The 17,485-nt window shown below is 39.0% G+C and overlaps 2 protein-coding genes across 2 annotated transcripts; one reads left to right on the top strand and one right to left on the bottom strand.

Moving 5' to 3' along the window:
- Nucleotides 1-2,241: 2,241 nt before the first annotated feature.
- Nucleotides 2,242-4,845, bottom strand: LOC126605036 (disease resistance protein RPV1-like). The gene is made up of 3 exons (XM_050272390.1): nt 4,133-4,845; nt 2,589-2,916; nt 2,242-2,497 (listed from the first exon to the last, which is right to left on the bottom strand). The coding sequence occupies exons 1-3, from the start codon at nt 4,678-4,680 to the stop codon at nt 2,348-2,350; spliced, it is 1,026 nt and encodes a 341-aa protein (XP_050128347.1). The 5' UTR covers nt 4,681-4,845; the 3' UTR covers nt 2,242-2,347.
- Nucleotides 4,846-15,925: 11,080 nt separating this feature from the next.
- Nucleotides 15,926-16,771, top strand: LOC126603101 (uncharacterized). Its single transcript, XM_050269848.1, has 2 exons — nt 15,926-16,194; nt 16,240-16,771. The coding sequence occupies exons 1-2, from the start codon at nt 15,926-15,928 to the stop codon at nt 16,769-16,771; spliced, it is 801 nt and encodes a 266-aa protein (XP_050125805.1).
- The last annotated feature ends 714 nt before the right edge of the window (nt 16,772-17,485 follow it).

Here is a 17,485-nt window from a genome sequence, read left to right as displayed (position 1 = left end):
AGTAGCTGTTTGGTTAGAGCTAACTTGGTGTTTATATGGAACCTTTTTGTATGTGTTAGCTTCCAGATTTCTGATAACCAAGCAGGAGGATCAAAATTTCTTAAAAATGCTCTTGTTTTTATAACTTTATAATCATAATAGTATTCCTAAGGATGTATGCTCATTGTAATGGGAATGAGTTATTCTTTATTGGCATTGGTGATGGTAGAGGGTGTTATCTTATTTTTTTTTTGTTACGCAAAACCTTTTATTGTAAAACGCCTGTGGATGAACTTTACTTCTGGCTAGCTTAGGGTCAATTGGATCTCTCATATAAGAGGAGCTTATTTCCGGTAAAAACAGAGGTGTTTAGGAGTTGGGGCATACTATAGAAGTGGGAAAGTTATTAGTGAAATAATATGTTTTCTGTGAAGACAGTGTGCTACATCTTCAAATCTTCTGTAGAAGACCTGCAAAAATCGTCTGCAAAGGCAATGTGAAATATCAGAGAGGGAGACTAGACTGTGTTTTGGGATAACAGGGGCTTGCATAAATTACTAATATTAACCTTGGTTGAGGTCCCGTTAGCCTCAATTGATTATATGCCATCTTATTGTGTATGTAATTATAGGAATGGGAAGTGAACAAAATGGTCAATCAAAAGGAAGTAGAAGAGTTTGAAAACAATACGAAGAAGATGCATTGTTGTCCATACTTAAGGAGGCGGTTGTTAAGAATTTGGGATGTGATAATGGTTGTTTCAAACCCGAAACAATGACTCAGTTTGAAACAGCTATTAATTTGAAATGTAACCACTGTAGTTGTGTTTTGTGAACCTTCTTTTATGTTATTGAAAAATATTTTGAATTTGATGTATGAAATTTATTATTTTTCTTCATTATTTGAAAATTTGTGTGGTTTTCAATAATTATAAATATGAGAAAAGTTCAACAAACAAATAAAGACTTGTCAAAAAAAAAAAAATCTTCCATTTTCTTATCCGATTCAGTACCAAACACAGTATAAATAATACGATCTTTGATCTCATATTGCACAAAACATCCGACTAAGTTAATCAGTACTATTCAGTGATTATTTATCTTATCCGACATAAATAATCAATTAGGTTCGAGCTACCAAATGAGACATAAGGTAGGGAAGTAAGAAAAGTACTTTGATGACGGTGAGTGCGAGTCCCTGAGACTTTTGTGCTCTGAATCAATAGTTGTTCGGATCACCATGAGTTCATTAATTATAGGGTTAGTTTGTTGGCAATTACTCCCCATCTGAAAGTTGAACAAGAACGAAGCAAAATTTCACACAAACCCACCAAAAGTCACAGGTTTGGTAAGAGAAATTAATTCCCCACCAACCCCGAAGAGAATAAACCGGAGTCACCCCTGCAATTCCTCTGTGCCAAATCAAAACCCACACCTACGTTCTGAACTGCCCAAAAAGCTAAAATAGACACGACCTACGAAGATCCACCAGCTCAGCCAGACCAAAAGAAAACAAACGAATACCAAACCAGAGCACCAGACCCACAAACCAGCAGAAACCGAACCCGTAGGACAACCGACAAATCTCAAGAGAAACGAATCCTCAATTGCAATTACAAACTGAGACTCTCACCAAGGAGAGAAAAGCGCTCATATCGGAGGTCTCCCACAGAGGAGAGGAAGGGTTATAATTTTCTTGCCAATGTAATTTTTGTGAACTTTTGTATAGGGTAAAGGGTCATTGCAAAAATTGAATCATTTTCACTTAAAAGCCACAATGATGTGAGCCTAAAATAACCAAAGCTAAGACCATCTCCCACCGAGTAGATCAAAAGGTTATAAATCAAAACATAACTAGCTTTTGACACCAAATTCATTTCCAATGACAAGCTGGGCCAAAAAAAGTTGACACCCGCATGACCAAAATATAGTCTTTGCTGTGTTTTGAACTCCAACTTTTGACCCGAATGTACCGAGATGGATTGGAATTTTTTTGAGATGGTGTGGATTTGATTCAAATTACCAAGCCAATAATACATAACGGGTTCTACTTCAAAATACATAATTCTATTGACATACATTACAAATTAAAATGATATAAATTATAAAATATTAGACATATTGAAAATATAGTGAACAACCATATAATAAATGTTCATTGAAGTATTCAAAAATCCCTTCCATTTCATTAAAAAAATGAAATGAAAAATAAAAGTTATTCTTTTTTTTTCGAACAATACTTGATTACTCAAAGATGTGTAGAAGCTTGTAAAGTGATTTATAATTTAAATTATTCTAATTATAAATTTTAAGTATGAATTCTTATTCATGAAATCAAGTATTATTCTTTTTTGGGCGACCTCCATAGCCTAGGCGGGCGCGTATCTACTTCTCACCACTAGTATAAATAGTACGATGATGATAAACAAAACGATGAATCCCAAAACTATCAGATTCGTCCCGTTCTGCAACAACACCTTCCCCCTTATCTGAGTTTCCAGCTGCCTGCAATCTTGTGCCTGCATCGCCAAACCAATCAGTAACACAGCATACATAAGAAAGCGAATCCTACACATCTTCCAGCTAAGAAAGCGAGGGCGGAAGCAGCACCTTTGAAGGACTGCGATCTCGATCTCGATCTCGGTCTTGATCAGGATTGGCGGTGGTTGCGGGCGGTGCGGCGTCGGAGGAACGGTTTGGGAGGGCGAGACTGGAGAGTAAATGGTGCTGGTGGCACTTTTGATCTTCGGTTTGTCCTTCACGGCGTTGGAGGGCTAATTGCTTGCGATCGAGGACAGGAGGATCCAAAAAAACCGAACTGGATTGTTTGACACGTGACTCTATTCCAACTGGGTACTTTACCACTTTCAGATGGGTACTCTCGAAAACTTGGTCATAAATCTCTTCAACAATTTTTTGAATAAATTTATATTCATGCCTACAAGTTTAAAAGCATAAAAAAGAATATTATTATAATTAAACTAGAAGAAATCCGTGGATGTTCCATGTAATCAATATTTCAGGTGACAACTCTACTCAAGGAAAAGAAAGTTAAACAATTGGACTAAATTAATAATATTAGATCATCTTAGGAGAAACATTTGGATATTCTACGTCATAAAGAAAATAAATAATTTTTTTATGACAAAATTACTCCTGCACTATTTTATGCATTCGGCTGCTTTTGAACTTTTTTTGGGGGGGGGGGGGTCATTTGTTTCCCATTCTTTTTTGTGAAGCCCATGACCTCAAATTGGCTGTTGGCATTATATATTAAGTATAGATGAATGACGTTTGGCTATGTGTTGATAAATTTTATAGGCCGAACATGATTTATCATCAGCATTACCGATATTGTCTCAATTTAATCTCCTATCACTCTGTATTAGATTTTACCACAAAAATTCTCGCTAGTATTAAGAGTGCAAACTCTTATATATTTATTGTATATTATTTTATCATATTACCGATGTGGGATCATATTCTCTAATATGTGTTTGCTTCATATACTAATAATGAATAACTTAAACAAGTGTTCCTATAATATTGTGAGGGAATAATATCAAAATATTATGAAAAATGCTAAGGATAATTTTTCAAAAGTGAGACTCTCCATGAACTTGTTGCCACCTGATTTTTGCTACAATATTTTATAATGTTGGCAAGGGAACTAACACTAAACTATGAGGTGTGAGAGAGCTCATGAAAAGTTCTACTTTAAGAGAGTCTCCTTAACATTTCTCAAATATTATATATTTATGTTAGTCTTTTTAACTAAAATAGTTGCTAAAATTGTTATAACTCTTCATTTTGATCACTGAAATTTAAATCGATAAAAGTGGTTCATGAGAGTGTCCAACATCAATCATTTTGATCATTCTGTAAGAAATCTTAGCTAAACTGAAGAAACCACAAATTCAAGTGGAGTGATTGATTTGACAAAAATACACTCAATTTAATAGAGTATTTTTTCAAGAAAATAACCAAAATGATTGATGATGGATAATATCAAAAACCACTTATATCGATTTTAAATCTTAAGAACAAAACAAAGAATTATGCTCTCAGAAAAACTATTTTGGCTAAAAAGCCTTGATATTATGCTTATGAATTTGAATGATAGGTTTGCAAGTACATAGAGATCAGAAAAATACCCGTCGGCCAGGAATGACCAGCCAGACAAATTTGCTGCTTTTGTAAGAGTTTCTCTCCATCTCAACACCTTGTCCATGTTATCTTTGAGTTTGCTTTCATGGTCAGCAAGTGCCTTACCGAAACTCTCTCTTTGGTTTCTCACATCCGATGGATCCACCTTGAAAAAGACTGGAAAAACCATCTGCTGCTGTTGTTCTTTACAGTGAAAGATGTGAACGAGTTCATCTAAGCACCACCGTGAGGAAGCATAGTTTTCGGAGAAGACAACAACAGAAATCCTCGAATCCTCAATTGCTTTGAGAAGCGCCAACGATATTTCCTCTCCTCTTTTAAGCGCCTCCTCGTCCATGAAGGTTTTGATTCCCATCTGACTCAAATTGTTGTACAGATGACCTACAAAATTGTAGCGGGTATCCTCGCCTCTAAAACTGAGGAAGACATCATATCTCCATGGATGGGTGAAAGAAGTAGACGAAGAGGATGAACGGGTGAAAGAAGTAGACGAAGAGGAAAAGGAAGAGGCTCCTTCACTGGTCGTTGAATCCATGATCGTTCGATTACTAAAAAGGATGACATGTGTTATGAACTTATGATAAGGCCTCTTTTCTCGACTTCACAATATCCAAAGCAGTTTCCTAGCCTTCCCCGCTGACCTGAAATCAAGGAAATTATAATAATGTGGACGGTTTTCACAATATGCGAAGCTTCCTTGCCGTCTTTCACAATATGCGAAACTTTAGGAAAAAGATCAAATAAAAATTCATTGAAGCAATTGATGGAAAAAATTTAAAAAAAAAAAAGGAAAATTAAAAAAAAGCAGAAATCTCTATTTTTAAAGAGCTAAAAATTCGAAGAAATTTTAAACCCATAGAACAGTAGATCTTCCACCTCTCAAAATGACATTAAATTGTAAGAATTCAAAATTTTCAATGTGGACCTTTTGAAGTTTTGTTGTGGGTTTGATTTCTGAAATAATTTGGGGTTGTCTTGCCTGTAAATGTAAATATTGGGCATGAGGCAGTGCTACGTTAATAGATTCTGCAAAATTGAAGGCAGGGATTCTGGCGATTGCATTATAAATAAATGGGTGTATAGCTAAATTTATAAATTGAATTGGGGTTGTGAGGATAGTTTAGGTAATAAATTTGAATTTAAAGAGATATTGGTGTCTTAATTAAAAGTAATATGGGTGTGAAAAGTAAGTTGAGTGTAGAAAGATGTTGTATGTGTTTAAAAAGATATTCGATTCATAGATGGCGAGTTTGATCCATATTATTATTCATTCAATTATGTAGCTTAGCCTAATTTGGTTTTTATCATAAGTCTTTACTAAACTATTATTTATAGTTGTTTTAATACAGCGAATTACTTGCCAGGACTGGGCCGTGGGCAATTAGGGAAGTCGAAGATAAACTTACAAGTATTTTGGATCAACCTTTTATTGAAGAGTCGATTGATACAAAGAAGGAGCTAATTGAAAGACTAAAGGATGGTTTGGGAGTGAGGTGCTTAAAAAAAAAGCACCCATGAAAAAAAACTGTGAGGGTTTTAGGTGTTTGGTAAACTAAAAAAAAAGGGCTTATTTTGGAAGCTGCTGTGAGAATAAGCTGAAATCAAAGGAAAAGCTGAAGTAGCTATTTGCAGCTTTGGAAAACTGGTTTTTTTTCAAAGCACACTGAGCTACAGTGCTCCTTTAATGAAAAAACCCACTATCAGACTGCTTTTTTTTTCAAAAACACTTTTACAAAAAAGTTTATCAAACACTCTGCTGATTTATTTCACAGCTGCTTATTCTCACAGCAGCTTCTTTTCAAAGCACAACAATACCAAATCAGCCCTAAATAATTTGCTTGAGCAAGAGAAGCTATTTGGAGACAGAGCAAAAGAAAATTGGGTCAAACTTGGCGATTGTAACACCAAATATTTCCATCAAAATGCTAATAGAAGACAAAGGAGGAATTGGCTGCATAGTCTTGTGGATGATGGTTGGGTATGGCATGAAGACCGTAAAAGAAATGGAAGATGTGGTGGTATCCTATTTTTCCACCTTATTTACATCCAATGGTGCTGCTAATTTCAAAGATAATTTATGTAATATCACACTTTCTGTAACAGAGGAGATGAACAACGACCTTGGGAGGCCTATCACGGATGAGGAATGTGCAGTCTTCCATATGCATCCCACCAAAGCACCTGAACCCGATGGTATGTCTCCTGGGTTTTATTAAAAACACTGGGGGATTGTAGGTCCTGATGTGTGTAATGGAATCCGTGCTATGGTTTTATCAGGGCAAATCCTAAGGAAGTTGACACAATTACGCCCTGTAAGCCTGTGTAATGTTCTTTATAAAATTACGGCAAAGGTATTAACAAATAGACTGAAGCTAATTCTTCCCCATATTGTCACATCCCGGCCCGGGCCCCCACCACATCTCGGGCTCGACTCCACCGGAGCATGATATTGTCCGCTTTGGACCCCGACCACACCCTCACTGTTTTTGTTTTTGGGAACTCACACGAGAACTTCCTAGTAGGTCACCCATCATGGGAATGACCTCGCAAGAACTCGTTTAACTTCGAAATTCTGAGGTAGAGGTAGAGGTATTGGTCTGTTTCTTTCTTCAATCTTTCCAAGTGCCCACCTCTTGCTCTCTTTCTCCTTGTCCCTAGCTGAGGATGAATCAGCACGTTGTCTCCACATGCTTCGAGGTATCATCTTCACTTCCCTTATACGTAAGAGACGAAGAGGAAACACAAGATGATGAGTACTCAAGAGCAAGTGCTGGCTGGAGAAAGGACAGGGAGAAAGCATGATATGAGATACTCTTGCTTTCAACCTTCATGATATGAAATACTTTTGCTTTGAATGGGTTGTTTTCAGGAGTATCCCAAGGAATGAGGAACACAGAGTAACTTAGGAGGATTCTTTGGGAATGCATTTTCGGAGATGAAGAAGTGCGGAGAGGGTGTGTCTTTGCTGTGGAAGGCGAAGGTAGATACTTATAGGGCTTTTCTTCACAACCGGAACTGTTCTCTCACTCATTGTCGGCAGCCGGTGGATGGATGAATAGTACAAATTACGCGCTTTCTGACAAAGCTGCCCGTAATTTCCGCAAAGTTACCGGTTGCATGTGACGAGTGACGACACGTCTGGACAAAGTGATCCTTCGAAATCCGGGATTCGGCTCGTGGTTTCTGAGCAAGCCCAATTTTTAAGAAATGAAACGCCTCTTTTGAGAAAAGAATCCGGCTTTTGAGAAAGGAGACTCCTCTTTTCAGAAAAGAATCCGGCTTTTGAGAAAGGAGCCCCGACTCTTCGAATTGCGAGAGGACGCCTCTTCAATTTCTGAGGAGCGCTTCTTTGATTTCTTCCTTTTTATAGAGGCGTTAATCTTGCTCCACAACACACTTATCCCTCCAGTAAACACTCCCTCTGACTCTTGTTTAATCTTGATCATTCCGACTCTCTTCTTTCTTCACCACCTCTGAAAAATGTCTGGCCCTTCCGATCGTCGTTTTGACTTGAACATTGGTGAAGAGGCAGCTCCGCCTTCACCAGACAATATATGGCGCCCATCCTTCATATCCCCTACCGGTCCTCTTACCGTGGGGGATTCGGTGATGAAAAATGACATGACTGCAGCGGTGGTGGCCCGGAACCTTGTCACCCCCAGAGATAACAGACTGCTCGCTAGGCGGTCTGATGAATTGGCGGTTAAGGAGTCTCTGGCTCTTAGCGTGCAGTGTGCGGGTTCTGTGTCCAACATGGCCCAACGCCTATATGCTCGAACCCGTCACGTTGAATCGTTGGTGGCTGAAATCCAGAGTCTCAAAGAGGAGATTAGAGGACTCAAGCATGAAAATAAACAATTGCACAAGCTTGCACACAATTATGCCACCAGCATGAAGAGAAAGATTGACCAGATGCAGGACACCGATGGTCAAATTTTACTTGATCATCGGAGGTTTGTGGGTTTGTTCCAACCGCATCTGCCTTCGTCTTCTGGGGCAGCACCGCGTAGTGAAGCTCCAACTGATCAACCTCTGCTGCCTCCTCCTTCTGTGGCCCTGCCGACTGCTGAAGCCCCGCCTACTACTGAAGCACCACCCGACCAATGAATACTATTAGTTTACATCATTGTAAAATATTTGTACTTTTTTTATTTTTTTTTATTTTTTTTTTAATTTTTAATTTTTAATTTTTTTTAAAATTTTTTTTTTAATTTAATTTTATTTTTTATTTATTTATTTATTTTTTTTTATTTTTTATGTACTTTTTTTTTTTATCATTAATTTTAAATTTTATCTCTTTTTTATTTTTTATTTTTTTATTTTTTATTTTATATGTAAATTAATGTAAAGAGACTTTGGTTAACCTTCCCCCACACTTAAACTAAATAATACAAACTCACAGAAATCAACCAAATAACACAACTAACTAAACAAAACAAAATGAAAGCAGTAAAGATAAGGGTGGAAGAATGCAAAGCTGATTGGGTTAATGATTCCAAAGTCTCCCTTCGTTGAATGCTTGGGTTGCCTCCCAAGAAGCGCTTGATTTAACGTCTTTAGCCGGACGCATCTTTCCTTTAAATTCCCCTCGGCTCCATTTGAACCTAAAATCAAAGAAAGAAAAATAAATCAAATATCAAAAGTAAAATACACAAACACCAATATAAACATAAACAAAAACAAAAATAAAAGGATTAGCAAAGTTGCTAATCCCCGGCAACGGCGCCAAAATTTGATGCGAAATATATAAGCACACAAATTAAACCCTCTTTTTGACAATTGTAGTATAGATGTAAGTAGGGTATCGTTCTAGGCCGGGGATTAGGAGGGATTGCTAATCTATTCTAAATTAATTTAAAAATATTAAATAAGACTCAAGGACACAAAATTAGGCTAAAAACTCTAATAACTCGAAACACACTTAAAATGACTCAAAATAATGGAAACAATTAAATTAAACACTAGGAACTGAAATGGACGGAAATTAAATTAAAAGACTAACAATAAAGAAAACTAACTAAATAATATAATTTAATAATGGATGGGTGTTTGGTTTTGATGAAAAGTAAATTAAACTTAATTAAATTACAGAATTGATAAAAACATAAAATTAAGGTAAAATGATAAATGACGGACTAGCTAGAGGGTTCTTCTCCACACATGACACATATGCAACCTAAATTGATTTTCAGTTGTTCTTTCAATAAATTGTAAATCTCAACGCCCCAAATTAACCGTGAATTGCACTAATTAACCCTCAGTTTTTCCACAAGTTATTGGGTTGGATGATTGCATACGACAACCCAAAACATTCCCTACAAGTTCCCTACATGAATTGCATAATAGAGATACAAGCAAGAATCATTAAGTTCTATGAAAAACATAAGCATTGACGAGGCACTCGTTACTATGATTTGCATGAAACTTATGCCAAGAATTTACTTAACGTGATTGTGACTAGCAACCTTTACTACTTGTGAATATAAGTTCATAACGATTAGGTGAAATTCACTTATATTCTAGCATCAAATTCATGCATGTAAATTAAGCGTGCACTCTCAACCAACATACACAAATCAGTTTTTATACGAACGGATAAGTAAATTGAATTCACAACTGAAGGTAATCAATTCATATTACAGATATAATCATGGCTTTGAATTAACCTCTAGCCAAAATCAGTTTATTTACACATTATTAAATATAGAAATAAAATAGAAGTTTAGAGAGATTAAACCGAAAGAGAGGTGAAGATCTCTGTCTGCGTTCTCCTTTCACGCTGTATTGGACCGTCCTCACCTTTGTACTGACTCTGTCCTCCTTCTTCTTTTGATTTTCTGTTTTTCCCGCATCAGTCCTCCTGCACTCTCTCCTCCCTCTGACTCCCCTTATTTCTTCCTGTTTTCACGCTGCCCCAAAAGGGCAGCCTCTTCGACCGTTTTTTCTCCTCCCTTCTGAAGTCTGCTCTATACTTTTATCCCAGTTTCCGCAAGGCAGCTCCCTCCTTATTCTTTCCACGCCCTGACCTCCTGTCAGCGCCCCCTCTCCCTCCTTTCCAGCTCCAAGACCACCCACTGTCTAACTCCTTTCTTTTATTCTATTATTTTCCCTTCTTTGCTTCACACTCCCCGCATCTTCTCCTTTTCTGAACTCTGTCCGCACGAGGCTCTCCTTTTTTTCACGCTGCCCAAGCAGCTCCCCCCATCTGTCCCGTACCCCCCATCTCTTCTTTCTTCGCAGTCCTCTTATTCCCTTTTTTCTCGCTGACCCCCTTTCCAGCTGCGCTGGCTCTCTGCGCACCCTGACTTCTCTCTGTTTCCCGTGTTTCCCCCCTGTTTCCTCTTTACAGCTCCTATTTTTTTCTCTCCAGCTGCAAAGCAGCTTTCTTTTCTCGGTTCTCAGCTGGAACATAGAACATGGTCTCAGCCAGCACACTCCCACTTTTCCCCACGTCTGACTTGCCTTCCTTGGATTCTTTTGTTGTCTAGTTGGAAATCCACGCTTGCTGACCAAAAAGAAAACGAGTGAATACCGTCTGCATGCACTTTATACACGTAAACAAATATTGGAAAAATCAATGCCGTGGTGCATATATACATAGATTTAAGGACAGAGATTTAGTTCAATTATAATCGCAATGAATTGACCTACAAAAAAAAATCATAATGTTCGAAGTAACTATTCTGTTTATTATTTAAAACTCATTTGTGCTATTTTTATTTTCTTTGCATAACAAATCCTATAAACACAAAAATAACGTAAATAGCTCAAAAATATAAAGAACTAACTAAGAAAAGACGAGTGAATTCGAAGTAAAAATATATATAAATATGATCCGATCACCCGACGTCCTCATCGGCACACTTCCGGCCAGAGATTGGTTCTGATACCAAATTTTCACATTCCGACCAGGGCCCCACCACATCCCGGACTTGACTCCACCGTAGCACGAATGAAATCCTAAGTATGCTCTGAACTAATATGGCACGCCCCGATTCCGATATTCCCCGAATACCTGGATAGGCACGTGTTGGCTTTCGTCACCCTTGGGTGTCGGCCAACGCTTGCCTATCCTGGTATTCGGGGAATATCGGGATCGGGGTGTGTCACATATCATATCTCCAATCCATAGTGCTTTTAGTGAAGGTGGACATTAGGTAATTCACCAACAGGAATGAACATGTTTATCAACATTTAGGTAATAAACCAATTAACAACTTCCATGTCCTTTAGTTTCTAAAACTTTATCTACAAATTTAGTCTCCCTAGCATTACTCAAAGTAATGATAGGGAGACTAAATTTATAGACTAAAATTTGCAAACTAAATGATGTGTCACCAATAGGACATAAGTATGTTTATCAACGTTTAAGTAATAATTCAATCATCAACTTCCATGTCATTTAATCTAAAAATTTAAGTCTCCGTAAAGTTGAATGGTGATCTAGTAGGGTATTTGCATCCCATAAGGGGAATTCGACAAGGGGACCCTTTATCCCATAAGGGGATCTGCAATGTATCAAGGTGTGTCGCCCAACTCCAAGTATTCATCATCTGTTCTTTGCAGATGACAACTTTCTTTTTGCTCGGGGTACGCTTAATGAGCGCCAGAATATTAAGAAGGTATTGCATACGTATGAATTAGCATCCAGACAAGCAGTGAACTTTGAAAAGAGTTGTGTCTGTTTTAGTCCCAATCTCACAAATTATGACAAGCAATTACTTGCTCACTGTCTTGGTGTGAGGAAAGTGGACTTTCATGATAAGTGATGTGTTATAAACTAGCACTCAAATTAAACCCTCTTATTGACAATTGTAGTAAAGATGTAAGTAGGGATCGTTCTAGGCTGGGGATTATGAGGGATTGCTAATCTACTTAAAACTGACTCAAAAATACAAAACTAGGCTTGAAAACACTTAACTAGACTCAAAGAACTCGAAACAAACTAAAGAGACTCAAAACAGCACAAAATAATCAAATAGACTCAAAATAGTCACTAAAGGGTGATTTGGACGAAAAATAATTTTAACTTGACTCAAAACACTTAAAAGCACAAGTTTGGATAGATTCTAACTAATTTGACACAACAAAGTAAAGGGGATTGAGTTTTTAATGAATATAAAGTAAAGACAAGTAGATTAAAGACTTAAACAAGTTTGGCACGAAATTGGGGGAAAATATAGGTGATTGGCTAGCTAGAGGGTCATTCTCCACACATGACACACTTGCATACAAATCTATTTCCAATAAACCATGAACCTCAACGCCTCAGATTAACCGTGAACAGCACTAATTAACCCTCAGATTTTCCTTAAGTCATTGAATTTGATGGATAACGCATCAGCAACCAAATTATTCTTCAATAGTTCCCTACATGAGTAGCATAATAAACATACAATCAAATATCATTAAGCTTTGTGAAAATCATAAGCATTGACAAGGCGTTCGTAACTATGAACAACATGATACTCCTGCCAGAAATTTACTTAACACGATTGTGACTAGCAACCTTCATTACTTATGAATATAAGTTCACAACAATTAGGTGAAACTCCCTTATATTCTAGCATCAAATTCATATATGCAAACTAAGTATGCATCCTTAATCAACAAACAAGAATAAGTTTTGAATTAAACAGTTAAGTAAATTGCATTCACGATTTATGAAATCACAACTGGAAGTAATCAATTCATATTGCAAATATGTTCATGGCTTTGAATTCTCCTCTAGCTAAAACGAGTTTAGCTCCTCATGTTCGCAAAACAAAGATAATTAAACTTAAACATTGAAAACAAAAGATGGATTACACCTAAGAATGTTCCAGCAATCCAAGCTTGAATGTCTAGCATGTCCAAGGGTCCTCCTTCTTCTTATTTGCTGCGACACAAGGTGTGGGTGAATGGTTCTGTGGATTGGATGATTGGTGTGAAGTATGATGAAAGATGGGGTTGTGGATCTTATGCGGTACACACACATAAATATATAGCAGGGGACGGAAAAACCCTAGGGAATTAAGGCTAGGGTGCGACATAAATTAATTATTTTTTTAAGGATTTGCACTCCAAATCCACAAGGAAAAAGGCTAACTAAAATCAGAATCCAAGAGAGAAAGGGAAAGGGATATGCGTCATGAAAAGAAAAGGGGAAAGGTGTTTGCCTTGCACAGCAAGGGAAAGGGAAAGGGAAAGGGAAAGGTGGTGCGGCAAGGAAAAAGATAGGACTAGGTCTTCTAGAATCATTATTTAAGTGTCCTAAAATAATTAGAGATCATCCTTGCAACTGGAAATTAGGTGGTGTAGGATTAGGAAAGGATTAGGACAAAATAAGGTAACTTGGTTAACATTCCTTCTTTCTTGTTAAGATTCCTTATCTTCCTTATTTTGAATTTATTTCCTTCATCTCTTCAGCACATTCCTAGCCTTTTTTGATCTTCAAATTCATCCATCCACCTTGCTCCAAGCATGTGCTATCCATTCCAAGCCCAAAACTGCTCCAAAATGCTACAAAATGCACTTTCTTGCTACTTTAGCCCTTTGGACCTACAAACACACAAAAATAGCTTAAAATACTAAAATAACTAGGAACTCACAACACAAATGAAAGAAAACAAGCTAGCTAAGTCGCATAAATATGCTCCTATCAATAAGTATTTAGGACTACCAGTGCTAGTCAGGAAGTCGAAGAAGGAAACTTTTTCGTATGTGAAAGATAGGCTTTGGAAAAAACTACAGAGTTGGTGTGGTGGCTTATTGAGTTGCGTGGGACAAGAATTGTTAGTGAAAATAGTGGCACAAGCCTTGCCTATGTATTCTATGCAATGTTTTCTTTTTCCCAAATTCTTCTGTGAAGAATTAAACATGATGATTGCAAACTTTTAGTGGAGTGGTGATCCGGGCAAGCGGAAAATCCATTGGCTCAATTGGCGTCACTTATGTAAGCCTAAACACGAGAGAGGTCTTGGTTTAAGGGATTTCTATGCTTTTTATGGAGCCTAAAATAATCCCAAAAGTTCTAGAGGCGACACGTGGACTTTTATTCAAGAAGGACAAGATCACCCTCAATAAATGGGCAGGCTTCTCAAATTCTCCCGCCCACAGCTCACATCCTTGAAGAACTCAACAGCTGAACATAACTGCCCACAGCTCAACTGCCCATGGCAAAGAATTAAAGATAAGGATTAATTACCCAAATCCTATCTTTAGTACATTCCTAATTGAAGATTGACTCCAATCAAGTAAGTAATCCTAATTTAAATCAATTAAGGATTATTAACCTATTATCTCAAGATATTATCTCTTATTAAATATCTTGGGAATATTTAGAGAATATTTCTCCATTAAACCCTATGGCCGGCCCTAGCCCTATAAATACCTCATATTCTACCATTTTTTGGGGAGCTTTTTGCAACCCTAAAAAGCCAAAACACTTTACTCTCTTAGAGAAACTAACTTAGGCATCGGAGATTCGTTGACCTAACTCCCCCTTCACCACCTCTTGGGTGCGTAAGGAGGTTTATGATCAAAGGTGTTGATTGTTTTGCAGGTGCATTTTTGTCAAGATTGAAGACAGCAAAAATTTGCATCCAAAAATTAATGCTTTCATTGAGAGCTGATTTAAAACACTCGAAGAAGCCTCTCGCATTTGTTTCTTGAATTTTCTATTACGTTGAATTTCTCACACGTTGTATCAATTAATTTTTCCTAGAAAAGTTTCTTGATCAATTCCTGGAGAAATGATACAATGGTAGGAAATTCAGAAACTATGACGAATGGAACCCCGTACGTGCAAGGATTTGGACTAGAGAGTGGAGATGAGGACATAGCCTCACGATGGAGGTCCTTAAGGCTTAACATGACGACAAGAGGAGCCCCACCACTGCGAAGCCACACCACCACTATCACCACCGTGATCTAGCAACCACGGTAAGGCCACGAGGCCACGACACCACTCCTACCAAACCTTAGGCAACTAAACCCTAGGCAGAAGGCCTAGGTCCACTTCCAAGCCCTTAGGCAGGATGCCTTAAACTTGGCAGCTGCCATAGCAAGCCTTGTTAGAAGGCCCAACCCAATGCAATAACAGGCCTTGTTACACAGCAAGCCTGACCTCGAGCCCAGAATTTGGTAGCTGCTGCCAGCCAGGCAGCTCTACGGGCCCAAGCCTATGCCACTCAGTAAGTAGGCCAAAATATGGCAACCTAACAGCCAAGAGGGCTCACGGTCATGCAAATCCAAGGCGAGCAAGTACCGGTCCAACGCGCCCCGCGACCTGCTTGGACGATCTGGCATACGACCCAATCCATTCCGAGGCCACATCCAGCGATCCAGATTTCGACCACCGGACCTGCGATCAATTCAGGATTACTTACACCCCACTTTTTTCGCAGAACTGCCCACTCTAGACTTAAGCTTTGTACCTGCAGTCCACTATACTTCCACCGCACATAGAGACGCCCATCATCTAAGCTCTTCCAACCTAAATGGCAAACACTCTCTGCCCCAGCATGTCACCAATTTGACGAATGCCTTCGCGCAGCAGACCACGGTGAACCAATTTCTCAAACGCATCGAGATGTAGCGTGCCCCAGATGAGGTGCCCCAAAGTAGGACAAGGGCGGAAGAACGTGACTTATTCCAGCGACGTCCCGGTAAAGAGCCACTCAGCCTGCCAAAAATCGAGCATTCGGGCAGTGTACACTCTCGTTTGGGCCCTCAGGGAAACGTTTTCTCCCTCTTAGATGCGCAGAGAAATGTTTATTCCCGACTTGCTTCATGAGTCAATGTGCATTCGAGGTTGGGTTCGCACTCCGACGAGCACTCGAGACCTTTCAGAAGAAATGTCCACACTAGGCCAAGCCAGCAAAGAGATCCTCCTACAAGGCAACGAAGTAGGTAGCCGCATGATGCACAGAGAATATCACGTGAGCAGTCCGGCTCAAGTTCCACTGGCAGCCCGCGCCCGGCACGACGGCAAACAGCACAATATGGGCTATGTGTACAATAACTGCGGCACAGGTGAGCAGGATAAGTCGAATAGGAACATGGACCGGTAAGTCAACACCGGGGGCAGCTGGAGGCTCTGCTGCCCCACCAGGCATAAATCTAGGAAGAAGTACAAAGGCCACGTAGCAGAGCAGCTACGCGGATTCCAGCTCATTGACACTACCGACGATGCCCTTCGTAGAAACGTGGCCAACCTAAGAAGGTCACCCTTTACAGACGAGATCGAACAAAGAAAGCCATCGCGGAAGTTCAACCTTCCATACTTCACTTTATTCAAAGGAGATGGAGATCCGGACAGACACTTGATGCAAAACCGAAGAGCCATGACCTTCTATGCCAACAGTGACGCTTTTATGTGCAAAATCTTAGCTGCGACGCTCCAAGGTAAGACGCAAGAGTGGTTCCACACCCTGCCACCACGCTCAATCCGAAACTTCAATGAACTTTCCTTGGTTTTCACTAAGGAATATTCATCATACCGCTCGATCAAAAAGAAGTCTGATCACCTCTACAACATGAAGAATGACCCGAATGAGTCACTTTGCACATATGTTAAAAGATTCAAGGCAGAGAAGGCGAAGATTGTCGGATGCGATGACAACATTGCATGCTTATCATTCTGAAAAAGGCTCACAGCAGATCACCCACTTTTCGAAAAATTGATCATGGATGAGTACCTAACCCTGGCAAACTCTTATGCTTTGGCAGAAAAGCACACACTGTGGGATAAGGCCAAGCAATACTGCGAAAATGAGAAAAAAAATAAGTGCATGGACCATTCTCCAAACAGAGATATTTTAGCGCCTAAGGCATTCACCAAGTTCACAATTTCGATTGGCCAAATTCTCCACCAGTTCAAAAATGAACCATGGTTTAAACTGCCGCCACCCATAAGGGGTGATCTTACCAAATTGGATCAGACAAAGTATTACGCATTCCACAAGGGTCGGGTCAGACTACCAACGGCTGCCTAAAATGGAAACAGTACCTCGAGGTGCTGAAGAATGAGGGCTGATACGACGAGCACCTTGACAAGCCAGCTGCAGAAGCTGACACTGAACCCCCATTGAAGATGATGCGGATTAATGGCATCTTTGCCAGGTTAGAGCACTTTCGGTCCGCAATTAGCAATGTGAATGAATGTTTGGAGAAATCCCCCATCACCTCCTAAACTCTGTTTAGGCCTCTCCTAATAAGTTTGAAGTCTTAAGCAGTTCGGAGAACAAGACTTCGCAGGCCGAGGATTATCCCAGTTATTATGCAGTTTCTACATTCCGGCATAGTTGATGTGTTTCTTTATGCTCAATAAAGATCCAAAAGGTTATTCACAAACCTGG

This window comes from Malus sylvestris, chromosome 15, assembly GCF_916048215.2.
Source record: "Malus sylvestris chromosome 15, drMalSylv7.2, whole genome shotgun sequence".
Taxonomy (NCBI): Eukaryota; Viridiplantae; Streptophyta; class Magnoliopsida; order Rosales; family Rosaceae; genus Malus; species Malus sylvestris.
Note: the sequence above shows the minus strand (reverse complement) of the source record. Positions and strands in the feature narration are given on the sequence as shown.

Excerpts from the sequence above, each read along its gene's own strand:
- LOC126605036 (XM_050272390.1), bottom strand. The coding sequence starts at position 4,680 with ATGGATTCAACGACCAGTGAAGGAGCCTCTTCCTTTTCCTCTTCGTCT. Across the intron at positions 2,917-4,132 it reads TGGTCATTCCTGGCCGACGG|GCATGAATATAAATTTATTC; the intron begins GTATTTTTCTGA and ends TTAAACTTGTAG. Across the intron at positions 2,498-2,588 it reads GAGATCGCAGTCCTTCAAAG|GCACAAGATTGCAGGCAGCT; the intron begins GTGCTGCTTCCG and ends TTGGCGATGCAG.
- LOC126603101 (XM_050269848.1), top strand. The coding sequence starts at position 15,926 with ATGTGCATTCGAGGTTGGGTTCGCACTCCGACGAGCACTCGAGACCTT. Across the intron at positions 16,195-16,239 it reads TCGAATAGGAACATGGACCG|GCATAAATCTAGGAAGAAGT; the intron begins GTAAGTCAACAC and ends CTGCCCCACCAG.